A 26875-nucleotide genomic window follows, 5' to 3' on the forward strand; every position below is an offset into this window, starting at 1 on the left:
CAACCGATGATATTCAACTCTCTTGATATCTTTCGAACATACTGGTGTTATTCGAGTTTATTCCCCTGTCTTTAAATTAGTTTTAATCGCTTAAATTAGGTTTGACTATGTATTTAAGGGTGAATTGGGCAAAATGGACTATTCTTGCATTTCGCACAGTATGGAATGAATGGGATTTGCTTTTTCTGATGTTGTGACAACATTTGAAAGCTATATCTGAGATCATTTCACTGGCGGCAAAAAAGTTTTCATGCTGTTTAATTAGCTTTTATCATGATTTTTGGGGATATTAGGGCAAAATGGATCACTTCCCGAAGTCTGCGCAGGATGAAACCATCACCAATCGATTTCCTGCATTTTTTTACACACACGCAAGATAATCCACACGTTCTTTCCACGTGAAAAATCACGTAAATTTCTCTACAGGGAGTTACGTGACTTTCAGTTGAACATTATTGGAAAATACAATACCATCTATCTGATTTCCACGTAAATGTACGCATACTAATGCAAACTACGTTAAATTCACGTAAATAGTACGAGAAAAGTTAGATGGAAAATAATCACATAACTTTTCACGTAATTTCGACGTGAAAATTATTTTGAGTGCAAGAATAGGTGTAAGATACCTTGTTATTTCTTGTATCATTTTGTAGTATTTTAAAATAATTTTTGCATATTTTTTGATAGCTATGGTATCTTTTTTGAATATTTCTTTGTTTTATTTTGCCCCATTTTTATATCATTTTTGTGTTTATTTTGTGTATATGAGTATGTCATTTTTGTATTATTTTAGTATGATTTCTGCATCATTTTTGTCCTGAAATTACTATGTTTTAGGTGTATCATTTTTTCAAGGTAGGGCATGATTTAACCCTCAATTGATCAACCAAAAAATCAACGCAATCTGATCAACCGGGTACAGGTGTACCCACTTAGTAATTCCATGGCAAAAAATGCTCCGATTTTGCTCAAATTTTGCATGTTTGTTCGTTTTTTGAAAATTTATCACCTATATTTTTTATTTGGCGCTTAGGGATCCCCTACCGACTTAGGGTGGTTCCAAAGATCATCACCTTGCTATGAGACCTTTTCTTAAAAAAATCATAACTTTTGATTCACTCAACCGATTTTAATAATTTTTACAGCAAATGAAAGATATGATAATGAACTTTTAAGAAAAACTATAACCTAAACGAGCTTTCTGTGAAAAATATTGGATCGAACCCCAAATTTTTGCTTACTTTTAACATCATTGAATTTTAGTGTTTTCATGTTGTAATACATAAAAAGATCCCAGTTTTTATATTTTTACCTTTGTTATACTATAACAAAGGTTTAGGAATTGGTCGAAAAACACGAAATTGATCCGAGGCCCGGAGGGCCGAGCCACATATACCAATCGACAGGGTTCGACGAACTGAGCAATGTCTGTGTGTGTGTGTATGTGTGTATGTATGTGCGGGGCGCAACTGGTGATGTCCGATTACTTCTCGATTAATCGAACTAATCGATTATCCGCTAAAATAATCGATTAATTTTTAATCGATTGCTTTATGTTCCGATTATTAGATAATCGATTACCTGGCCGATCGATTATGCCGGATTATTTAAAATTTTGTTTGACAATTTCTAACAAATTTAATTATTACAGTGGCCTAATTAACCACACGCAATCAACCAGTTCGTTGGTTTCGAGGTACGATGCTGATCTAAGAAACCAGTCGTATGTTCAAATCTCAGCTAGGCGGTGCTCCTAGATAGAGTCAGTAGGATTGCTGCAATAGCCTCGTAATTGTCTTGTACTCTAATAGCTGGCTGTGAAGTATGTCGATAAAGATGGGTCAAATCTTAGAAAGGATGTTTAACCCCAAGCCTTTGCTTTCAATCATCCAGTTTGCACGCAGTAGGCCGGTTTAAATACCACGCTGAAGCCTAATAACCAAACTAAACTCAATCTAGATATTAACCGTGCCACCGTCAAAAGATAATTCGAAATTTGTCAGTCTGTTAGACACGGAATTTTGAAAGGAATTTTTAGAAAACTGGGTAATACCCTTCGTCTTTTTCTATACAAAAACCAAAAAATGCGGTCTCGATTTCTATGTAACTAACCTAAGTCTGACTGCACATTCCAAAACACTCGTGGACAGTACTACGGGACGCAAGGCTATTCTTTGGTGTCGGGGACTGTAACGAGGTTACAAAATAAATAAGGTAACAAACCCTATTGTCCAATCCCACACACAACCTTCATAACAGCCTGTTCGCGTTACCTGCCGGTTAGGTTAGGGTACCGCGACAGTAAACAAACCCTGCTAATGCCCACCGGATGGAACCTGACGAAACTAGCCGAAGCTGAATCGTCGGTCCCGTCGTAAAGTCCTGTGCTTGGCAGGCAAATCAGTCTGGGGAATGAGTGATTTTAAAGACAACCACCTAAGAGACGACACGCAAGATTGGAAAGAGAAGTTAGAAGACGCAAAGTGATACATGAGAAGACGAAAAGTGAAGTAAACTAGTAATCGGAAAAGATACAATAAGTAGAAGTAAAGTGGAAAAAACACGGGCAGAAAATATAGGCGCTAAAGCGAGGTTTGATTACCTAGTGGAACAAAGAAAAAGACCACCAGCACCCTCCTTCAAACGGAGGTCTTCCCTTAGGGCTTGAGAGCGCGACCGTCGTCAGTCGGCCTCAACACGTGTCGACCATGAGTGCGTGATCCGATTCTCCGAGCAACACACCGAGCGAGCAGGTAGTTGCTGCCATCCGTGGCCCTATACACCATCAATCGTAGGAACCGATAGCCGAAGAGCCAGCCGTATGCTATACCCACCACATAAGCAATCGTTACTGTCCGTGGATTCACCACCATTCGTACCGGCTACCGGATGTCGGACCCGGTCGAACTTAAACATTCGATTCACCATTTGCCACCCACCCCGTATCTGGTACGGGCTGTCTGTAAGCGGTCTACGAAACCGCTAGACTAGCACAGTCACCTGTTCATCGGAACATCAGAGACCCTTCGTCGCAAGAAGCAGCAGGCCGTAAGAAAAACTGAAGAAAACTAAGCACTAGATTAAGCCAAACTTTTAAATGAAGATCTGTTAACCCTCGAAATGGTGTTTGCTACGATATGTGTCCTCGGAAAGTGTAAGTCCCCGAATGTGCTGCCCCCCCCCCCCCTCCCACATCGGTTTGCGAGTTAGCTCCCGGTAGGTTAGTGTAGGACGCCTAGGAGACACTGCACTAGCCTATGGTTGCTCTTGTCCCCCTGTTGAGTCAGCCGAAGGGATTCAACCGATGTTAGGTTTGTCGGCATTTCGTTCGTAAGTTTATAGTTGAGCATTTGATGGACCTGCCCTGAAGTGTTCTAACCGGACCGGGATTGTATCGCTAAACACGCTCCTTCACGGCAAGTTAATCCTTGCCTGGCGCTTAAGTGAAGGTTGTCACTGCTCCCTGCCCCAAAACCCATCCCGCCCCGTTACAGGACGTAAAGGTTATAACCAATCGATTATTGCAGCGCCGATTAATCTATGTCGATTATTGGCCGCCTAAAAAGTAATCGATTATTAACTAATCGATTAACTGAAAAAATCGGACATCACTAGGCGCAACTTTTCTATCGCCTGTTTCTCGGAGATGGCTGAACCGATTTGTTCGCTATTACTTTTGTTTGAAAGGTATTATTGCCTAGTATATCACTATTGAATTAGTTCGAGGTCCGACATTTCGTTTAAAAGTTATAAGTAAAAACGTGAAAATTACGTGACACGATTTTCTCCGGAACCAAGTGACCGATTTCAACGATCTTGGTATCGAATGAAAGCTCTTGTTAACGCTAAATTTTTCGGGTAAATCTTATTGAAAACAAACAAGTAGTTTAAAAGTTATCCTAAAAAAACCTGTTTTGACAAGGTAATAATTATCGCCTGTTTCTTAGAGATGGCTAAACCGACTTAGGCGCTATTAGTCTCATTTGAAAGGTAACATAGCCTAATAGATCACTATTGATTTGTTTTTTGATTGGACGTTCAATTTGAAAGTTACGAGCAATTGAATACAACACATTAAAATTTATAATAATTTATAACCATTTCATCTAAGATGCTTTATCTAGTTTGAATTATTTTGACATCAGATTAGAGATTTTAATGCTGCAAATATATCTGCAAAATTGATTAATCCCCCTAAAAGTGAAATAAAAAAATTATTTTTCTTCAGTTCCATATGAAGAAACGAGAGAAAATTCCAGGCTAATTCCGGTACACCTCATATGCTGATTGCTTCATTTCTGTGATGTCAGTTTATGCTGATCAATTTTCCCAACAATTTAAAGTATTAATGCATTGAATAATTATGACATTTTGCTCATAACAAGTTTATTGAAGAATATACGTTAGTTACACAACAATTTGTAACTTTATAACAATATGGCGTTCAAAAACCTACACGTGTTATATAAAATACAACAGCGTGAGTAACCGAAGGTTAATAAAACTTGATGTAATTTATTCTAGAAAACTTTATTGGTGTGAATCAAATAGGCATTACAGGAAATTATGCATAGTTCAAAAATCTATAAACTAGACCTTTACTACGCAATGTATATGTTAAAGAATAATATTTGCTCTTACAACCTACTTTTACTTGCACTTACTCAAATTATTAACAACTTACTTATCCTTATTCAGCAATTTCATGAAAAAAGGATCTATCAAAATTTATAAATGGTCATATTTTGTTCAAATTTTGTAAACGTATTCAATTTTCAAAAATTTTATGTAAACCAACGCACTACGCAACTTTAACCAATAGATGGATTATACTCCGAAGACGTGTCGGTTTCTATCTCAAATAGCAAGTAAGACCGTATAACAAAGGTTCCTTTCACCACTAGGTGGATTAAATCGGGTTTTTTGTTTTGGAGATACAAATTTTAAAAAAATAGCTTCAATTTTTTTTAGCACCACCCTAACTCACTAGGGGGTATCCTAAGCGCAAAATAAAAAATTGTGATATAAAATTTTAAGAAAAGGAACAAGTACACAAAGTTTGAACTAAATCGGATCACTCTTAATAGTGGAATTGCTAAGTGGGTACACCTCCCAAGTTTTATTGGGTTTTATTACACTCTTATGATGGCATTTAAGACCAAAATTGGTCTTGAAGACCACCATAAGAGTACAATAAAACTCACATTGTTGCTTGGGCTGTACCCGGTTGATCAAAATCGGGGAATTAGACTTTGACGGTCCAAAACTCTACTTTTTTTTTCAACATGTTTTAAATAAATAATTGAATTTATTCAAATTCGTCTAAATAACGAGGAACAGGAGCCCTTAGATATTATTTCAAAAAAAACTTGCCGAAATCGGAGTATGAAATATGACAAGGGTACAGGTGTACCCGGTTGATCAATTGAGGGTTAAAATTACACGCTTATATTTTGTAATAATGAGTTTTTTTAGCAAAAAATAATCCGCTCAACTTTTTTGTGCCATTTTGGTGTCATTTCTGTATCATTTTCTAACTCTTTTTTTATTTTGTGCCTTTCATATAAAACGGATCATCATTTACTGTGTAAGGCTTATTGCCTTATTCTTGTATTATTTTTTGAAATATTTTGTGTTATTTAGGTACACTCGAGTTCTTTTTTTACACGGTTTGTTTTTTCGATTATTAAGAACGGGGCGACTTAGGGACCATTCATTTTTTCTCAATAGACTTGGGACCGGCCCGACATCCGTCACGTAGTTTGTAAATGGTCACTAAGTTGAGTAATCGAAAAAAAAGACTTCAGTGCATCATTTTTGTATCAAGTTTAAATCAAACTTCACTTATTTTTGTACTTTTTTGGTGCCATTTTTGTATATTTCTGTGTCATTTTTCTTTTCTGAGTCAGTTTTTTTGTTATTTTTGTATCGGTTTTTGGAATCTTTCTGTGTCTTTCATTTATTCATTTATTAAGCACATTGTTGCGTTGTTTTCAAATTGTTTCTTCTGTCAAGTTTTGTCAGTTTTTGTATTTTTTTAATTACTTTTCTGTTATTTTCGTATTATTTTGATACTATTTTTCATTTCTTTGTTAGTATCTTTGTTGTTTTTGGAATCTTCTGCGTCTATTTATGTTATTTTATCATTGTCCAATTATTCTGTTATTTCTGGATATTTTATTTTTATGCTTTTTGGGGTCCTTAATGTGTTTTTATTTAATTTTATCTGTTTGTGCTGTGTTATTTTTGCATTATTTCTAAACCATTTTTAGTCATTTTTAAACCATTTTTATTTTTTGTTTAGGCCATTATAAATTTTTAAAGACTTGGTTACCTCCCTCCTTTTAAATTGACTTTAAAAATCAGGGGGCGAACAAAATTGTAAATTTTTTCGTATAAAATCAATTGTCTGTAATCACTATAGCCTAAAGGACACAAAAAATGAATGTACGGAGTTTTAACGCTTCTAGCACGAAACAGAAGAGGAAATTCAAACAATTTAATGAGCGATAAGCGGTAAATTTTTTTTTCGAATTTGTTTGGTGGATTTTTGAATGGGAAATAATAACGTAAATATGAAAAGCAAGAATAATTTGATTTTTATGATTAAATTTTAAGCGCGTGATTTTTTCCGTTTGGTTCAAAAATTTCATTGATTTTTTACCCACCACAACCGCTCCCGCTTTAATTGCCCAACATTGCAAGGACAAAAACGTTATACAATATTTGTAATGACCTTATTTTTGGTACCATTTTTGTATATTTCTGTATTGTGTTTTTCAATTCTTTCTATGTCTACTTTTTTGTTTTATTATTGCGTTGCTTTTGTATTATTTCTTGAATTATTTCGTACCATTTTTGTAAAATTTTGCATGGTTTTTGTTATTTTTGTATCATTTTAGTGCCATTTTGGTGTCATTTTTCAATTGTGTCAGTTATTTATGGCTGTTTATGGCCATTCTTGTGTCTCTTTCCTTTTGTTAGGTACATGTTTCATTTTTGTGTAACTTTTGTATTATTTCGGGTACCATTTTATGTCAGTCTTGAGTAATCTTTCAACCGTTTTTCTGTTATTTTTGTAGCTTATTGGAGCCACTTTTGAATTACATTTCTCTTCTGTATCAATTATTTATTCCTAATTTTCTTTATACCCAATAACTAATAACTAAGTAATTTCTTGGTCGATTTTCAGTACTTTTTCACTAATCGGTCGGAAAATCTCCTACGTATCCATTCCTTACAGATTTTTATTTATTGTTGAGTCATTTTTGCACGTATTTTTTCTAGTATCATTTTTTATGGTTTTTCTGTTATTTCACTTATTTTTGGTGTCATTTATGTATTACTTTTCATTTCCCACATAGTTACATATACTTTTTTAGATTCTTTTTGTGTTTTTTATATGATTTGTTTCATGGTTTGGAATTATTTCTTGTAGCCGACCCAAAATTTACGATTATTTTGCAAAAGAATCTTCACAAATGCGATATTCCAGATACATATTTTAGTTTAAAAGAAATGCACATATGAATAGATAACTGATGTGATTCAAAGAAATATAGTCCACAAAGTATGAATATATTTTATAATTTCTGACAGTCAACGAAACACATAGTCCTAGAGCTATAGATATGATCACCAACAAGACAAAAGAATCGAACTTCGGTGCCGCCGGTGGGATTTCGACTGTACAGTACAGTTACAGAGACACAGAGAGAGTTTGGTATTCCGATGGATAACAACGTCATCCATTGGACTCTGCCACAGTAAATGTGTAGACAGACATGCTGTTTTGCAAAGCTCCTTGGGACAATCGTTGTCCCCAATCGACTGTCGTTTTCTTATCCTTGAGAGAGTTGACAATAGAGAAGGAAAGGGGTTTCCGTTCGTTCGTTCCTTCGTTTGGCGACACAGAAAGACACGGAATCTAGCAATGTTGAAATTGCTGTAATATCTTTATTACCAGGACTGTGGAGGCGGCACCCATACTCTCCTTCCCACTACTGGGCACTGGGACGAAATCATTGGATTGGAGTTGCCTTCCAGAAAATCGTTTTAGGGGTTTCTAGTTTTTTTTTCAGTACACTGAACAACTAGGAAAATGCATTTCGATTTTACTTTTGCCATACTCATTCGGTCATTTTGTGCTTTCATGCAGACATCCACTGTTCTCCCTGCTGGCGCTGCTGCTAGAGAAGTGCGAGCAGGCAACCCAAGGCTACATTCCCTCCTCGAACTCATCCAGCCCGAATGGGTCCACCAATGGAACCAGCGAAGGCGACAGTTTCTCCCGGGATGTTCAGGTAAGACATTTATTCGACAAATAAAAATTCAATTACCAACGTTAAAGCTCGATTTACTCGAATTTTTATTAGGCCTTCGTGCAAATGCTAGAGAAGGAAAAACGCCCGCTGCTTACGAATAACTCAGAACTAGACGGCCTTATGATCAAAGCATTACAAGTGCTGCGAATACATCTGCTGGAGCTGGAGAAGGTTCAGGAACTGTGCCGGGACTTTTGTACGCGATACATCGCCTGTTTGCGGGGAAAAATGCAGTCGGAAAATCTGCTGCGATCCGACTATGCCATGGAGCACAACAACAATCTGTCCAACTCGAATAGTCCGATTAATAGTCCGGAACAGGTGAGTTTGTTCGGCGATTTCTGGATGCATTCTATACAGTTAACTATTTTCTCTTATTTTTCCCAGGACCTGTCGGGTAGCGCTCAAGGATATTACCAAAACACCGATTATTTATCGGCAACCGATACCAATGAGTACAGCAATATGCAAGGTAAGCAATTTGACAATTTGACAGTTTCTACATTCTTTTCTTCCTAATTGTACCTTCCAAACAAACGTAGCAGGCCAATTTAATCAGCATCAGCTGTTCCCTGCGCCGGCACTGCATCAGCAGCCTACCATGCTGGAACGAACGCCAAAAGGACTGCACATTCCGAGCAGTAGTATTCCCCATACTTTACCCGCAACAGAACCGTCACACACATTGCCTTGCCTACCTCAAGAACTCCCTTCCCTAGGGCAGCTCCCAAGTCCTGCTTCGGCACTCCTTAATCAAATTGGCGCCGCGCCCCACCCGCTGCTGGAAGCCTTTGCCGACGAACAGCTGTCAGCCCTCAGCGGCAGCGGCAGCTCGGATGAACTGGACGATTCGGAACTGGACGGCGCGGGTAGTGACGGTTTGGGTCGCGGTAAACACTCAAAGCGAGGCATTTTGCCCAAACATGCGACCAGCGTAATGCGCGCTTGGTTATTTCAGCACCTAGTCGTTAGTATTCGTTTTCCAGTTTGTTATTTCCTCTGTGTTCCACTAATTTTGATCTTTCCGTTTTGCTCTTTTTCCTTTTCACGCGTTCACCGTCCGCCGTTTGGTCCGTTTGGTGGTTTGATTGATGATGGATGGGGGAACCGACAGCATCCTTATCCTACTGAGGACGAGAAACGAGCAATAGCCGCCCAAACCAATCTCACACTGCTACAAGTAAGTAAAGGCAGTAGTTTATACCAAAAATACTTCGCAAAGGTTCAAAATTTACACGTGCCCTCTCGAATAATTCGTCTTTCAAATTGACACCGACTACAGTTAAAGTGATTTTTCTCTTATATATCTGCGAAATTAATTGCAATCAATTATTTTTGCTTGAATTTAAAGTTGTTAAGCTGCTTTTGATTTACAAAACAGTAATTTTGGTGGTATTTCAGTTTGTTCTGTAACTGAATCAATCTCAAGGTTAGTTGAATTAATAGTTTTGATTTATTTTCACTTTGGCACAAACTAACATTGTTCAATAAAATCATAATGCGCAAGTTTTTTTTCGAGAAAATCATCAATGGCGATGGTAAACAATTGATATTAACATATATCTGTTAAATCAACTAACTAAAAAAACGCATAAAAGCATAAACCTAATTATTTCAACAAGACGGCACATCATACCATACTTTACGGACAACAGTAACATTTTTGCCTAGAAAGATCCTGATGTCTCGAGCTTCTGATTTTTAAAGGTTCCATTTTAAAACAAAATAATGCGTGTATTTGCGTAAAGATCACCATGAAATTTGCTTTTCAATCATCTACGCGTCAGCAATGTGAATAATTAACAAAGTGCAGTCGCTCTAAAGAGGTTTATTCTATCTATCATACAAGTCTACTTAGATACTGATAACTTTACCTTTTTGTGGTATTGATCCTAGACCAAATCCAGAAGAAGAATCTACATCTCTCGGTCTTAGGCTCCCCAATTGTTCCATTCTGAGTACTGTCCTTGCCACCCGTTCATTCGGCATACTCGCTACGTGACCAGCCCATTGTAGCCCGGTAGTCTTTTACTCCCTTTACAGCATCCACATCTTTATACACCGGATAAAACACGTGGTTCATGCGCCTGCACCACACTTATTTTCCAGTTCATTGCCCAAGAATAAATCGCACGATCTTCCGCTTTGGCCTACTCTCCTTTCTCATCCAGGCTTCGTCACCGTCCAATAGAACACTTCCTTCTTAAAAGGACTGAAAACAGCTTTTGCTATCTACAGTAAACGTCGACGATATCGATGTTATCCGCGAGACCTGAGATCATGTGAGTCTTTGTCACAAACCAGTCCGATATCCTACCCGGTTTTATGGCGCTTGACATGGAACCATGCTCTAGTGTAATCCAATATAACTTTACTTTCGATTTACTGATTTGAACGTTGCCTTAAAATCTATAAACTGTGGGTCTACAAGTTGATCTTGTGATTGATGTGTCGCGGATCTGTAGCAAGGTTGAACGTTTGTTCCGTTGTGAAGCGTCCTTCTCGTAAAGTGCATTGGTATTCGCCGGAACGGAAGATTTCTGTGCGGGAGAGAATTTTAGGGCCACAGGTAGAAGTGCCCAGTGTTTATTGTTTGTCAGGGTCTAGTTGAAGAATTTGCCTTTGATATTCAACACGTAAAATAGGGCATTGCTGAGCCTGCACCTAATGACACGCTTAATTTGTTTTTCTCGTAGTACAAAATCTATGCCGTGCCTCACTATATAGTCGCCACAGTAAATGTTGATACCAGAAACTTGAATGAGATGGCAGCAACAGGATCTATTGCCCTAAATTTGGTTATGTCCTTTTTGTCCATCACACATCTTGAATGGCCCAAATTAAAGTCCTATTTGATATCTTATTTACTAACTTACTTACTTAGTTGATCTTACGCTTTATGACAAGGCCTGCGTAGCATAATTTCTCCATCTAACTCGGTCCATGGCAGGTCTCCAGTTCCACGGGCACCCAGTGCTCGCCATATCTCGTTCCACCTGGTCTTGCCACCTCATTCTTTGTGCCCTCTTTGTCTTGTTCCTACCGGATTCGATGCGAGAACCGTTTTTCCAGGATAGTTGTCCGGCATTCTACCGGATCGCAAGTGTTTTTGGAGTCCGTAGTAGGCTTGACTTCCGCTGATAATACACCTTTTAATCTCACGGCTGGTATTGTTGTCCTCTGTTGCCAGTGAGCCAAGGTATATGAACTCGTCGACTACCTCAAACTCATTCCCGTCGATTCCCACGGTACTGCCTAAGCGAGCTCAGTCGCACTCGGTCCCACCTACCAGCATATACTTCGTTTTAGACATATTTATCTTCAACCCAATGTTCTCTGATTCGCGTTTTAGTCTGGTTTATTGATCTTCCACCGCCTAAAATGTTCTGCCGACAGCATCCGCGTTGTCGGTAAAGCAGATAAATTGACTGGATTTATTAAAAATCGTGCCTCGTTTTCGGCCAGGATTTTCCATAGCTCTTGTTGGCTTATATTATCATATGCTGCCTTGAAATCATGGAATAGTTGATGAGTGGGGACTCGGTAGTTGCGGTAGTTTAGGAGGATCTACCACAGGGTGAAGATCTAGTCCATTGTAGACCGACCCTCCGTGAAGTCAGCTTGATAACTTCTCACGAATCGATTGGTCATTAGCGACAGCCGATGGAAGATGACTTGGGAAAGCACTTTGAAGGCGGCATTTAGAATAGTGATCGGTCAGTAGTTCTCATAATCCAGCTTATCGTCTTTCTTGTAGATAAAGCAAATAACCCGGTCTTTCCAGTCCTCTGGTAATCGTCTGTATTCCAAATCTTAACAATCAATTATTGCAAACAGCTGGCTAACTTATCCGGGTCCATTTTGATAAGTGTTCTTCACATCCAATATCTACTGACCCTCCTCGTCAAACCATTCGTTACGTCGATTCGGTGCTACACGACATAAGACGTTTTCCCCTGCGCTGTTTATGATTGTTCGGCACTCCGACGGTCCACTAGAGGGACTTCATAGTTTTTGACGTATTTTAACCATCACTGGGGTTCTTGTCCAAATCTGCCACAAAAGACGATCAATAAGACTGTCCCTCTTGGCGCACCAAAAAAAGTGGTTCGAATCAATGTTAGCGCCCCGATAGGCTAAGATTGCGTTAATGTCTGAAAAGTGCTGACCAACTATCAGAACGTCGTCGATTTGTGATTCCCTCTGGTTGGGTGGCCTCTAGACATACCAATGGTGGGCGTTATGCTGGAAAAAAAGTCCCCCCTATCCCAGCCCCCCTGCGCTGATTTTTTATGTCGAAAGACATATGTGCCAAGTTTGATGAAGAGCCGTTCACGCGTTCCAGAGTTACAGCGGAACATGCATTCATACTCACGTTCCTCGTCTCCCCTGTTGGCTCCTTCCCAGTCAGCTCGCCCTCCTGTCACGAAGACCTGCTCCCCGTTGTTAGGGACCACCCCCCTTTTGTCAACCCCTCTGCACTGATTTTTTTTTATGCCAAGAAACACGTGTGCCAAGTTCGATGTAAAACCGTCCAGGCGTATTGGAGTTATGGTGAAACATATATTCATACTCCCTCCGCCTTACAGTGGTCAAATTTTGAAAAAAAAAAACGCGGAAATTAGCAATTGGGCAAAAAATGCGTAATTTTTCAAGGGTGGTGTCTTCGGAGAAGTTTAATGATAAAATATAGCGCATCTTTCTGCACTATTAGAGTGACCGTGAATTCACCTCTCAATTGATCAATTGATTTTTCAATTGATTTTTCTGAGATTCCTTTGGCAATGATGGCAATATTTTTTTATAGATAAAATATAATACTTTCACCTAATGGTTGTCTGGTACTTGGGAAGTATCCTCTACATTTCCTCGCCTTTGCGACATATCTCCTGTTTTTGGGGTTTTTGGTTAATTAAGTTATCTTTGTATATGGGAGTGAATTGGCAAAATGGACTATTCTTGCATTTCGCACAGTATGGAATGGATGGAATTTGATTCTTCCGATGTTTTGACAAAATTTGGAAGCTATTTGAGTTCGTTTCATGAGTGGCCAATAAGTTTTTATACTGTTTAATTAGCTTTAATCATGATTTTTGGGGAAAATAGGGTAAAATGGACCACTTCCCGAAGTCTGCGCAGGATGAAACCATCACCAATCGATTTCCCGTATTTTTTTTACATAAGAATAGGTATCTTGTAAGATTCCAAACCAGCGGCTTCTAATTCTTGGGATTACGAGCTCGTTTTGGCCCATTGTGCAGCGGTTAGTAAAGTTCTTTGCGAAGCGCGAAAATTTACCTTTGCGAGTAATGTCGGTGAATCGATATCGTTGTTTAGGACTTTCGCCTCTAGCGGCGCCTTTCTAAAGTATCCAAACCAACTAGACAGCTACGTGCTGGATACGGCGGAAAATTTTCAGCATGTCACCAAGAAAAATCCCTAAGAGCCATACGGATAATCCTTCTCTGGAAGCGTTCACATATGAGTTTTCATGCTCTGAATGCCAAATTACATTTGAGTTTTCAAGTATAGGACGGACTAATGCGCAATACAAAGTTTTTGAGCAATTAGGGTCCTTGAAATCTCTTCCGATTTGCAGCCGATGACAATCGTCGATAGACCGCAGGTTAAGTTACAGTTTGAAATCGTCAGCGTGAACAAGTATGCTCCCGGCTATTAAATACTGCTGTTATGTCGTTGAATGATAAGATGAACAGCAAAAGGCCCATATTACTTCCTTGGGGAACACCAGATTTGTTAGTAAACACAGATGAAACGGTGGATTCCAACTTGACCTCAAGACTCTATCACGTAAATATGAGCCAAGCCAACACAATGGTCGTTGCGCGGCTCCCAGACGCTGCAGTTTTCGCAAGAGGATGCGGTGTTCAATCCGATCGAATGCAGCCTTCAAGTCCATGTATACTGCGTCCACTTGTGTTTTTTCCTTGAGTTGCGCGTTGCAAGAAAAAGTGAAGTCGAGTAAATTAGTTGAAACAAACCGGCCTGGCATGATTCCGCGCTGGTAGATGGATATGTATGTAGTTCTTAGTACGGTTGAGGATTGCGGTGCTGACGATAATTTCAAAAATCTTATTACGCTTATGGACAGGGAACATGTAGCGCAGATATCAGAAAATTTTCCTTGCATATAGAACATGTTAAAAATGCTACAATGTGCCTCAGATAGTTCTGACGCGCAGTGACAAAAAATAGCGGCAGGAATTCCATCTGGTCCAGCGGAGAAATATTGTATATTGTGATTCAATGTACGCAAAAGGCAAGTAGTATATGGCGATGTGAGACGTTTCTTAATATGTAAATGGTAAATTAGACTGGAGCCACAGGAATATGATCACAAAATAAGCTAGTCATATCAGCCAACTCTCTCATATTGAATAAAATTTCCCAGTTGAAATGAATATGAATATATGGTACTACCACCTGCCTTAGCAGAACATCCGTTCATAGCAATGAGCCTATCATGTCAAAAAGAGTTGAACATATTCAACGATTGGTCATGCTTCCCAACTCTTGTATGAAGGGCCAAAAGGGAATTGGTCGACAAGCAACATCACTTACACGTACCAGGGATTTAGAGAATCTCCTTCCAAGATCTAAGTCACCGGAGTCAATCGTTGAATAAACCGTCTTAATGCAGAATGACTCCAGCAGGTGGGGAGAAGAGCCCGCTCATTATCCACGATGTGTTGTTAATCGGGCCAAGATTAACCCTAGAAAGTTGACTGTTTCACTCTCCCTAGGCCCACCGCTTCAAACAAGTGCTCTGATGGTCCCTCCCTCTTCCCGATTCTAGTTTATTTATGAAATGTGGTATATATGGGTAAAAATAGAACAATCTCACCAGCAGTCCTTCGAATGGAATAGAGTTGCGTCCTTTTAGTTTCCATAGGTGCTTCTAATAAATAATTTAATTTTTCTTCTGGTATCCAATATCCATGTGCAGTATTAACACTCGTATTAGCCAAAGATTTCACTATAAAGCAGTAAATGCTTCATAAGCTAAAACGAAAAAAAATAATTAAAATAACTTACATTAAGCTTACCAGATCGTGTGGCTCCACCGTCTGCCCAAAACCTCGATTATGAGAACAGGCAGCCGGGAACCACACAGTATCGCACCTCCTAGCTTGGCTACTCAATAGAGCATTACCGGGTATGGCCACGTGGAGGCGCTAGGTAGGGGCTTGGGATAGCTAGAGCTATATTGGACGCTCCTCATTTGCCTTCCCCATTTTATACCCAATAAAATTTCCCAGTCGAAATAAATAAAAACTCTTATTATTATTATTCTATATTCGAGAGGTTTTCAGCCTACTTCAGCCTGCTAGTAGGCCAAAATCTATCTTGCGATAATTCAATTGCTGATGCCCAATTTCAGGAGGCGCATGGTTTTCCATACAGTTGTTAAAAGCAGGTAACGAAATCAACATCGGGGGGGTGATGGGTATCAACGGGGAGCAGTGGGGCATCACACATGTCAACAGATACCGCAGGCTCAGCAGAATGAAAACCCAAATTAAGCAATCTACCAAGCTCCAAATTAGCCTTGTTGGAGGTTGAGAAAATCCATTCCGTCCATTCCGTGCAGTCGCCGCACCAAGTGTTCATGTGGCGAATCTTGTCGTCTTTGCGGTCCCGAGTAATGTGTGGTTGGATTATAGTCGCCGCAAATCAAAATACCGTCAATTGAATGTTTTTTTTTTGTGCACAGCCCGCGAATAGAGGAAACATGCGCCTCAATCACAACGGTATCTTGGCTTTGGGCGGGAGGGATATACACCGCCCTAAAAAAAATTTTAAACCTCGGATGTTCGCAGTAACCCAAACCTGTTGTAAGTTGCTAGCTGACGTATCGACATTGCAGGGATGTTGCCGGGCGCCAAAAATCAGTACTCCTCCAAAGCTGCGCTGCGCTTGTAAAGAATACGATTGAAACGATCGCAGCGAAAAACGTAGAAACCTTTCGCCCAAGGCTCCAACCGATCCTTTTTTTTCTACCGCAGTCACATCACCGCGCAATCAAATTGACACCGTCTGTTTAGTGGTGGAATATGAACGCTATACATAACGCCACTAGTAGCTTGCTCAGTCACGCCTCCGTTTTGAACGGTAGAATGAATGCATTTGAAACCTTTTTAACATTTTCGTTTCGATCAAATTGCCTTTACCGTTTGGAGCAGCGAATGATTGCAAAACAGTCAAATGACTAGCAGTCACCACGCTAACGAAAAGCAACCGTGATTCAATACTACAAAAAAACAACCTCTACATGTGCATGGAAGAAGTCGGTCGGACTCCGTCTAAAGCAAACGAACTTTTCGCTTGCATCGGACCGACACTAACAAACTATTACTGTAAGCAGCCGATTTAGAAAAAAGCGGTAGAACGACTGTGGGCTTCTCTTGAGAGGTCGCATGAATTATACAGTGTGACACATATATATTCGAACAAAAATCATTTTATGCTTGCAACGGCATATACAATTAATACAATCAAACTAATATCATGTGTGTGTGTCATCATGACTTAAGTCTTACTTGACGTAGTTTCATTTGCGTATTGCATCTCGTTCGGTGTACACGTACCAATGTTCGAGTTACGGTCGTTGATAATAAGTGAATTCCGAAACGGTGCTACATCTCAAACATCTCGGCATAAAAAGAGGATTTGCGTACTATATAGTAAAAAGATTTGTCGAAACGGGATCTGTCGAAAACCGTAAAAAACCGGAAGAAAACGACGCGTTAGAACTGCAGAGGTCAAAAAGGTTTCTCGAGAGTGAATTTGTCGCAGTTGCGAGCGGTCCGCACGGAAAATGGCAGTTGAGCAGGGAATCTCTTCGTCGAATTTCGAAAATGGATCTGGATGTGAAAGCATTGAAAAAACTACAAGGTATGCAGCCCTAAGGGTTGTACGAAAGGGTGACGTAGTACTATATCAGATCATCAGATCAAAGACTAATGTAAACTGCATTTCTGGCATATGTATGTTTATAAGAATCTGTGAGTTGTTTAAGTAAATATTCAAGAGAGAAGAGCGAAATATTCAGATTCAATTCTTCATTTAATGCAATGGTGGCTTTGAAAAACGTGGACGGGGGTTCATAAGTACAATACCTGCAACCTTTTAGACATAGAAATTTAAATAAAGGTTGAAATGGTAATGAATTATCCTCCTACCACAGGGGTGAGGGGTCTCAAAGCATCATAAAATAAATATATTCAAAATAAACTCATGCCTCCAAAAACCCCACACGCCAAATTTCGTGCCATTTGCTTAATTAGTTCTCGAGTTATGAAGAAATTTGTATTTCATTTGAATAGGATCTCCCCTTCTTAAAGAAAGCAAAGGTTCTAATCCACCATCATAGAACCCCCCCCCCCCCACTGTTAAAAGACGGATGGGTCTCATTATACTATAGAAACAATTCCTACCTTCTAAAACCCTCACATGCCAAATTTGGTTTCATTTGCTTGATTAGTTCTAGAGTTATGAGGAAATTTGTATTTCATTTGTATGGGAGCTCCTCTTCTTAGAAGAAGAAGGGGTCTCAGTACACCATAGATAAACATCTTACCTCCGAAAACCCCCACAAGCCAATTTTTGTTCCTTTTGCTCGAATAGTTCTCGAGTTATGAGGAAATTTGAATATTATTTGTATGCTCCCTCCCCCTCCTAAAAAGGGGAGGGGTCTTAATTTACCATAGAAAAATTCTTGCCTTCTGAAATCCCTACAAACCCCAAATTTGGTTCCATTTGCTTGATTAGTTCTAGAGTTTTGAGGAAAGTTGTGTTTCATTTGTATAGGAGTCCCCCCTCTCACACCTTGCTTAAAATTGCTCTCTTACCCCCTAAAAAATTGCTGGTCATTTTATCTATCCAACGACATATAAATTGTTCAGTTTTGTTCAGTAGTTTAGCAGTTATTAGTATTTGAAATCTTTCATTCAAACGTTACATTTCTATTTTCGTTTTCACAAAGTGCTACCCAGTCCCAGTATAGTAAACAAAGACGTAGTCCTACGTCAAAACGTAAAATCCATGGATTAACGGAAGCAACAAAACAAAAACGGCAGGAAAGATGCAAACTGCTGCTCCGTCGAGACGGTGATTTCGAAGGGATCTCTCCTAATGAGAAGTTGTTTGTTCTTCAAACCCCGCGTCATGCTCAAAATGATCGGTTGTGGTCAATTTCGGTCATCGACGTTCTAAAGCACAAACGGAATGTACCACGATACCAAATTTCATTAGCAGTCATGGTTTGAGGAGGCTTTTCAAAGAAAGGGAAACTTCCTCTTGTGTTTATTGCCAAGAATGTGAAAGTTAATGCAAAATATTATCTAGAAATGGTTTTAGAACCAAATTTGATGCCTTACGTTCGGGGAGTGTATGGTGAAGAATATTATTGCTTTCAACAGTAGTGCAGTAGTGCGTGCCGCGTGTAACGACTTTAAGAAGCATTTGTTATCCAGGCAAAAGGCGATTCAATAGAATAATGAATGTTTGTTGCGTTCTGTATACATGGGTAAACAACTTCTAAAACTAAAATCCGAAATAAAGCGATTATTTAGAAAAATATATGACTTTGGTTTTGTTCGAAAACATATGTGTCACACTGTAAGACGGCAGCAGCGCAAGCGGCAGATTGATTAGATTCACAAAACAGTCAAATGATCGTTCAAAAAGCGCAGGTTGAATGCGGAAAGCGTACGCATTCACGCAGTCACATTCAACTTGCGATCCCGTTTCAAGCCCTGGTTGAGAGTACTCCCGTAAAACCTAGCCGTGATCTGGAAAGATGTTCTCGTTCTCGCACATTATCGGTCGTAGTTATTCTAGGTCGACTGTATCGTACGCTACCTTGAAATCGATGAAAAATGTAATAATTGGACACACATTGACGACAGCGCGTTCTAAGTGCGTGGTGAATGACCAAATGGTTAAAAGTCCTTAACCCCGCTCATTCCTTTGATGTTTCATTCATTCAATTTGCAATCTAATATTATCACGATTAAACAGCGAGTAAAAAATATTTTAGCACATTTAGCGTTGCGAATTCGCACCTCATATCTAGAACAGAAAGGCCAAAAAGCAAGCAGATCAGTTTAAAGCTTCAGGCAATCTTCCTTCTTCTTCACTGGATAAAACAACTTCAGAACAGATCGACGTCGTAAACTAATACGAGGGCATTATCAATTACGACAAGCAGTTCATTCATCAATACGAACGCTATATAACAATAATAGAAGCGGTTTCAAATGACTACCTTGCGGTACTCCATACATTACACCATGAAGCTCAAACCTAATAAAACAAATGCACTAAAAATGCTCAGCATATATCAATACATTTAATTTTTATTTTATTACTGTAGGTCAATAACTGGTTCATCAATGCCCGACGCCGCATCCTGCAACCGATGCTAGATCAACCATCCGACAGTACCCGTAAGTTTTCTTCATCTTTTCTCCAAAATACTAAAACACTCTAATCATTAAATCACCCACAATCGACCGCAGGTCAAAGTCCCTCATCGCCATCATCCTCACAAACGTCCTCCACGGTGGATCAGTCCAACAGCTCAGTTCAGGCCACCCCGAGCAAATGCTACTGGACTACTGGAGCAGCAGATAACCCTCAGCTGGATCACTTCTCGACTCCACCACTGCTGGCCGACATCGAAAACATTAGCTCCAACATCAGCCGTTCGATGGAAGCGGAGCGAATGCTGCTCGTTGCTGCATCGGCAAAATTGACCAACCATGCGGGCCGATTTTTCTATCCCGGCCAGCCCCAGCAGCTGCTGCAGCAGCAGCAGCAGCAGCTAAGCTCAGAAGATGATTCCAATCCGGGGGGCCGCTGAGCTGAGAATCCCCACCATCACCAACTCATAAAATGCAACCGATGTATACTGAGAGCAACTTAACGAATGCCATACCAATTCTAGTTTAACGTTCGGTTTAGGTTTTTGTAAAACTAATCTTAATCTCGCTAGTGAGTCTTATTTTTTTCATTGTTGATTTGTTCGAGGAAGTCATAATTGCTTGGAAGAAACACACTGTCGTACTCAGTGCAGTGGTAGAGTTTAGAAAACCATCTACATTAGGTAAGGAACAACTCCTAGCAGCACCTAGATTGTAAATAACGTGCTGAATTTATTTAATTATTCGAAATAAAAAAACAAGGTAAGACCTGGTTCACCACCACCACCACCACTAGCAGACGGGAGAGAACCTGAGCGCATAAATAATTATGATATCACTCTCAGGACGAAATGATGAAAATATGATAATTAATTAATAAGTATCAGTGCCACAGTCGTCCTGCCTTTCGACCTCCGCGCCCCTTTAGGAACCGGTAAAGCACACGAACAATGAGAGAAAAAACATCATCATCATCAGGTCGAGGATATTCGTGCGTTTTCCCGTGCGATGATGAAGTTGAATTGATTAATATTTATTACAAATAATGAGGTCCCTCCCGCGCCCGTCGCCGCCCCCCCCAAGCCAGAGAAGCCCGAGAAAAAGGCATTCGAGAATAAACAAACATTCGTAACTCAATTAAACGCACTGAAAATACACTGAACAGAGAACAGGAAAAAAAACAACTCCCAAAAAAAAGTTCAGGTTAAATACAGAAAACGATTGCATGAATAAATATTATTTACATATAGATTTTGTATATTCCAATGCAAGCGCGGCCGAAGAATCGAGAGGAAAAAGGGCACACTTTCACGAATATAAATTATCGAATTAAGCGATAATTGAATGCTTATGATAATGCCAATTAACACGATCAAGCGGACACTGAATGCTCTAGGTCTACACAGAAAAAGGGCTGGCAGGGACGAAAAAAGGGAGGGAGGAAAGGTGGAATTCATTTTAATGCCTCTTACCAAGCGGCTCTCGGAAACTCGGAAACAGCCTAGAGAGAGGACGATCACTAAGTCAACAACAAGCCAAGCCAAGCTACTGTATACGCTCTTTCAAGTAGGAATATAACGATTTACCATTATTTTAGTGTAAAACTTGGGTTGTCTTAAAGAAGTTCAAAACCATTAAGCTTATGTTAACCAAGCAACGGATATACGTAATCGAAACAAGTGAATATGAAATAGATTGTAACGGAAGTAACGATGTTTTAGGAATACACACTAACTAACAATGAATGAGTAGAGCAACAGCAAATTTAAAACGAGGAAGAATTAAGCCTGTGATAATAGATTTATTTGATTTTCATATCTCTTGCTAATCAAACAACAACAACAAAAAGAAGAACAACAAACTACTACTACTACTACTGCAACTACTACTACAATGAAAACAGTCCACTGAAAAAACTGAAAAAACTGAAATGCAACAAAAATACGTAAAATTCCTATCTCTGTGTCATAACTATTAAAAACAAAAAGCAAACTAACGAAAAGTGTGGCGGTGAGAGCAAAGTATACCAACTCTACGAATAAGTTTATTTAGTAGCTAATCAAGAGGAAACCGAATGCCAATTGTCTGAGACGTAAATAAATTACGCAGAAAAAACACACACACACAAAACACACACTGATACACTCATAATTAAACTGCTGATTGAAACCTGTATACGTAAAATGTTTACTATTTAGAACTTATTTTCCTATTTATCTTGATTTAGTTTACGGTACAATCTACCCTCAGAACGTATACCTTAAAAAAATAGGATAGGATGAAACGTCGGCCGGCATGTCGTCAAGTCGTTTGAACATACTGTAAATAGCATTTCAATTCTTAGCGAATAAATTAACCTTGAAAAATAATTTCACATAGCAGCTAGGAAAAGGCAAACCAACCAAGTAGCAGCAGCAGCAGCAGCAGAAACCTCAAAGTGACAGCTCAAATACCTGCGGTGTTGCGTGCGTGATTGTTGAGATGGCATCGCAGCAAGCCATCTTGATAACAAAGCCGGAGTTCATTAATCATAATTGCAGTCACCTCCTAGTGCTAGTCCTAGTGCTAGGCGTTGATCGGTGCCTAATTACCGTGGCCCATTATAATTACCCGCGAGCTGCCACTTTGGGGTCGAGCAATTTTCTCCGCTCTACGTAAGAAGATTCGGATATAAATAACTATACTTTTTTCGTGCTAAATTCGGTCTATACTTTCTTGTGAATGACTAAAACAAAGCAAAGTAAAACGCTTCAACCCCAGTTTCACCCCCTGTACAAAGAGAAAAACAAAAGTTGAATCTAAGAAAAAACTGAACAATACTGTAATAACGAAGAAAGAAAAAAAAAAGCACTTGAGTTGAACAGTTCTTTTCTAAGTTAACCCGTTACTAACTGAAGATATACGAAGAAAACAAACAAATCCGTGGCTTCCGTGCCATATTTTAGAGGGATCGTAGCATGAGCAGCAAGCAAGCAAGCAAGAAAAGCAAAGCACAGAAAAAACCGTCTCGGTAAAAGTAAGTTTAGAAATTATCGCTGATTAAGCAAGCAAACACACAGACACACACTTTGGAATCTAACTATACCACAGCAGAAAATTGAAATTCAAAATTGACTAGTAAACTAGTACGAAAATTGGAAATCAAAGAAGGAAGCGCAAAAACTAACTGTGTAGTGTGCAGCAGAAGGATTAGTAGATGCAAAATAAGCAAAAAACCTAGAAGTGCAGACAGTTTAGAATGTATACAACAAAAAGAAAATCTTCAAATTATAAAAAAAAACAACACTGACACAGACACACGCATAACACTCATTATTGATTATTGATTAATTGACTAGTAACTCGCCATCCAGCCGGTGAAATAAAATTGAACATAAACTTTGAAACCTGAAGCCCCGGAGCCTGAGCCCCGAGTGTGGTCCGTACTAGAAGAACGGAAAGAAAGTCCTGGCCCCGGCTGAAAAAAAGCTTCCCAATGGCCCCGACGTGCGGTGTGACATTACGTAAGTAGAAAAATTAAAAACAATCATTTAAGTCCAATCAATCGATGCAAAAATATTGACAAACAACCATTGAACCGAGCTGAGTTATCAACGTTCAAAACCCGACCAATTTTCCCTTTTTTGATTTTTTTTCCTGCGTAGTCCTACGTCAAAACCGCCGTTTCTTCCTAGAAAAGTCGCAATCCAGCATAGCATTTTTTTTCCATGTGTGGACTCATTACTGCGACCAGTATAGTTGATCTATTGTAATATCGCCCGGGTGTTTGCTGTATGACCTGCACTGCATTTCTTTTTGCTATAATCGCTATTGAGTGAGCGATATGCTTATTAAATTTTATGCGTGCTTGCTTGTATTGGGGTTTACCCTTCCTTCAAAGCTTAATCTACTTTACCCACTTATTCCTCGCTGCCAGCACTATCCCATATTATAGCCGTCCCTGGCGAGGACTCATTCGTACCTCTGACCAGTACACTTAACTATAGGAGGGACATTTGCACTGTCAAGAGGCTTCAGAGGGTAAATATAGAATTCAGCACGAAGGAAGGGTAAAATGGAGGGGCCTGAGAATAAACCCATGCTAAAGTCACTTGACATCGAATGGCTTGATTCTACCACGACCACTCGCTTGTCAAAGCAGACTCGGTAACCTTGCGGCTACGGAGCCCCCCAGCATAGCATTGCAAGTTTGACAATTGGTTGAAATTCATTCATAGGTATTTCGTACTTTTTCTTTTCAAGAAAAACAATCTTAGTAGCCAGGGCATTAAAGATGTCATTTATGTCGTGAACTTATTGCCTCTAGTAACGGGTTGCAACTAAAATTTTGGAATTTTTTCGCGGCCCTTATGCTCAACAACAAACGAGCTCAGAGAGAAATGAGAGTATGTATGTGTTAGCTCTCTCTCACTTCTCTTTTTGTTAACATTTTTTGTTTTGTTTATGCTTGCTCAGTTTTCCCAAGTATGGCGTCGAAACAAGAAGCATGTAGGGAGCGCGTTGTACACTTCTACGAACTGTCACAGATATCTCAGCAAAAAGTATACGGTACAACATTTAAAAAGCGAATATGTTGCGGCTTCGACTGTTTACCATATCCTAAGATGCCCAACAACTATTCGCAAGCAAGGTACTGGAAGACCAACCAAAATTATGGACGCAGAAAGGCATCGTTCTCTTTCTCGTTTCTTCAACAACAAGCCCTCTGGTTTGACTTTCAATTAAGATGCACCAGACGAATATTTGAGGAAATTTTTGATCCCCTTTCTACTAATACATCATGCAGATGGACGTGTTTTTACCGGATAGAGTATCATCGCATTACGCCAAAAAAACACAATCGTTTCTGAACCCACGACCCGAGAAATCTGTCTCAGTGTGCCCAATCGAAGATTTCTTCGGAATTTTGAGTTCCTTGGTGTACAAAAATAACTGGAGAGCCACGAATTGCAAACAAGTTGATTAGTAGAATCAAGAGATGCATTCGCAAAGTTGACATGACGGCCGTACAACGCACTATGGGCCAGAAATTAAAATTTCGGGACAAAAATATTTGCGGTTAAACAGTATGTCTCAGCTCAATGTGGTCTTCGGCAACTTTTTGAATAAAAAATTGATGCATATTTTGAAGGGGTCGTCCAATATTTAAGCGTTACTTAAACAACAATTTAGGTAATAACTTTTTGTGTAAACTTTATTTCACCTTTTTGGTCTCAAAATATTAAAGATAAACCAATTTCAAGTAATTTTTCTGAAGATATGAAACTTCCACCTTTTACCCATTTTCAGCAATAGACCTTTGTTTTTAAACGACCCCTCAAATCATATTTCTTCTTGTAGCATGTTTATTTCAACAGACAGCTCAATATGTTGTTCTAGAAAATATTTTGCACATAAAAGAGGAATATTTTTGCTGAAGACTGTTTTGCTTTATATGCCTTAATTAATAAGATATAACTGATTTTAGGTTCAAAGCCGTCTGATGAAAAATCCGAATATCTTAGCCATCTGCAAGTATCTGCAATTAGTTTGCATACCAATTTGTAGGGAATTATTAAAGCTATCTGCCCAAATATGTATTTCAGAGAATACCTGGGAATACCATGGCTGGGAATACCTGGGAATAGTGTGAATTTTTTTCTCATACATTTTATAAATAAATAAATATGCGTCCTAGCGTCAAACAGTCTTTACAGAAAATACGTATTTCAACATACTAAATAACTTTGTAGAACATTTGAAAGCAATAAAATAATCGTGTGCAAAGTTATTGAGTGTAATTGATTTTTAAGTGCTCTTTTTTAACACATCATTATATTTCGTAACCGGTAAGAGATAGATAGTTACTTTATTCAGCAAAGTTGCTTATTTTAGTATTTTCTGCAACTTTTGGAGAAAAAAACTTTTTTTTAAAATTATTTAAGAAAACAAAAGTTGGTATCATCCTAATAGGTGAATTCATGGTCATCCTAATAGTGCAGGTAGATGCGCTATATTTTATTATTTTACTTCTCCAAAGACACCACCTTTGAAAATATACACATTTTTCATCAAACGGTTTTTAGCCTAAAAACAGTTATATTTTATTGATTAATGCAGAAAAAGCAAAACAGTCTTCAGCAAAAATATTGCTCTTTTATGTGCAAAATGTTGTCTAGAACATCACATTGAGCTGTCTGTTGAAATAAACATATTACAAGAAGAAATGTGATTTGAGGGGTCGTTTATAAACAAAGGTCTATTGCCGAAAATGGGTAAAAGGTAGAAGTTTGATATCTTCAGAAAAAATACTTGAAATTGGTTTATCTTTAATATTTTTAAACCAAAAAAGTGAAAAAAAATTTACTCAAAAAGTTATTACTTAAATTGTTGTTAAAGGAACACGTAAATATTGGACGACCCCTTCTAAAGATGCATCATTTTTTCATTCAAAAAGTTGCCGAAGACTACATTGAGCTGAGATACGCCGTTTAACCGCAAATATATTTGTCCCGAAATTTCAATTTCTGGCCCATAGTGGAATGTTCGATAGTCTTGTAGTGTTGTTTTCTTGCCAGGTACTTGCATGATTACCCTTCAAGTGTGTTCAACTAGGGAGAAGTCGTCTATGCTCGGATACTTTATAGGTTTTTAAGATAAAACACAAAAAATACCGGCTTTATTACCTCTATTTACACTTTAATGTAGAGTGAAACAATATTATAAGCAAAAAAATACAAGGCAACAAAATTTGCACTGCAAGGTTGATTTTGAAAGTAGATAGTGATTTGAGTACAAATCAGCTCAAATCGAACGCTGTCTTCTACGCTCGGACATGATAAACTGATCTATTAAAACCACCATCAATAGAATAAAAGATCATAGAACAATTTAAAACTCCAGCACAGACCTTGTGACTCCAGTTCTGGCAGGTTTGCTGTATAAAAGTTGAATAAAGATCTATTCACATACATTTTTTGTTCAGAGTGCTGGTAATGTGGAATGCATGCAAAAATGTACGCTGCAACTCCATTTACAAAGCATACCGATAGGTTGATATTTTTGCTGATATTTTACTGCAATTTTACTGATTTTTCCTACGTTTTGCATTGCTTAACTATT

The 26875-nt window shown here is 38.8% G+C and overlaps 1 protein-coding gene across 1 annotated transcript in view; it reads left to right on the top strand.

Moving 5' to 3' along the window:
* Positions 1-23141, top strand: part of LOC128735039 (homeobox protein PKNOX1-like) — a 195857-nt gene extending 172716 nt beyond the window's left edge. Inside the window, exons 5-11 of the mRNA XM_053829499.1 lie at positions 8162-8306; positions 8379-8648; positions 8715-8799; positions 8870-9294; positions 9442-9507; positions 19726-19798; positions 19871-23141. Coding sequence (XP_053685474.1) covers positions 8162-8306; positions 8379-8648; positions 8715-8799; positions 8870-9294; positions 9442-9507; positions 19726-19798; positions 19871-20214 — 1408 coding nt within the window. The 3' untranslated portion in view covers positions 20215-23141. The remainder of the gene's footprint in view (positions 1-8161; positions 8307-8378; positions 8649-8714; positions 8800-8869; positions 9295-9441; positions 9508-19725; positions 19799-19870) is intronic.
* The last annotated feature ends 3734 nt before the right edge of the window (positions 23142-26875 follow it).

The sequence above is a fragment of the Sabethes cyaneus genome, chromosome 2 (genome assembly GCF_943734655.1).
Source record: "Sabethes cyaneus chromosome 2, idSabCyanKW18_F2, whole genome shotgun sequence".
Classification (NCBI taxonomy): domain Eukaryota; kingdom Metazoa; phylum Arthropoda; class Insecta; order Diptera; family Culicidae; genus Sabethes; species Sabethes cyaneus.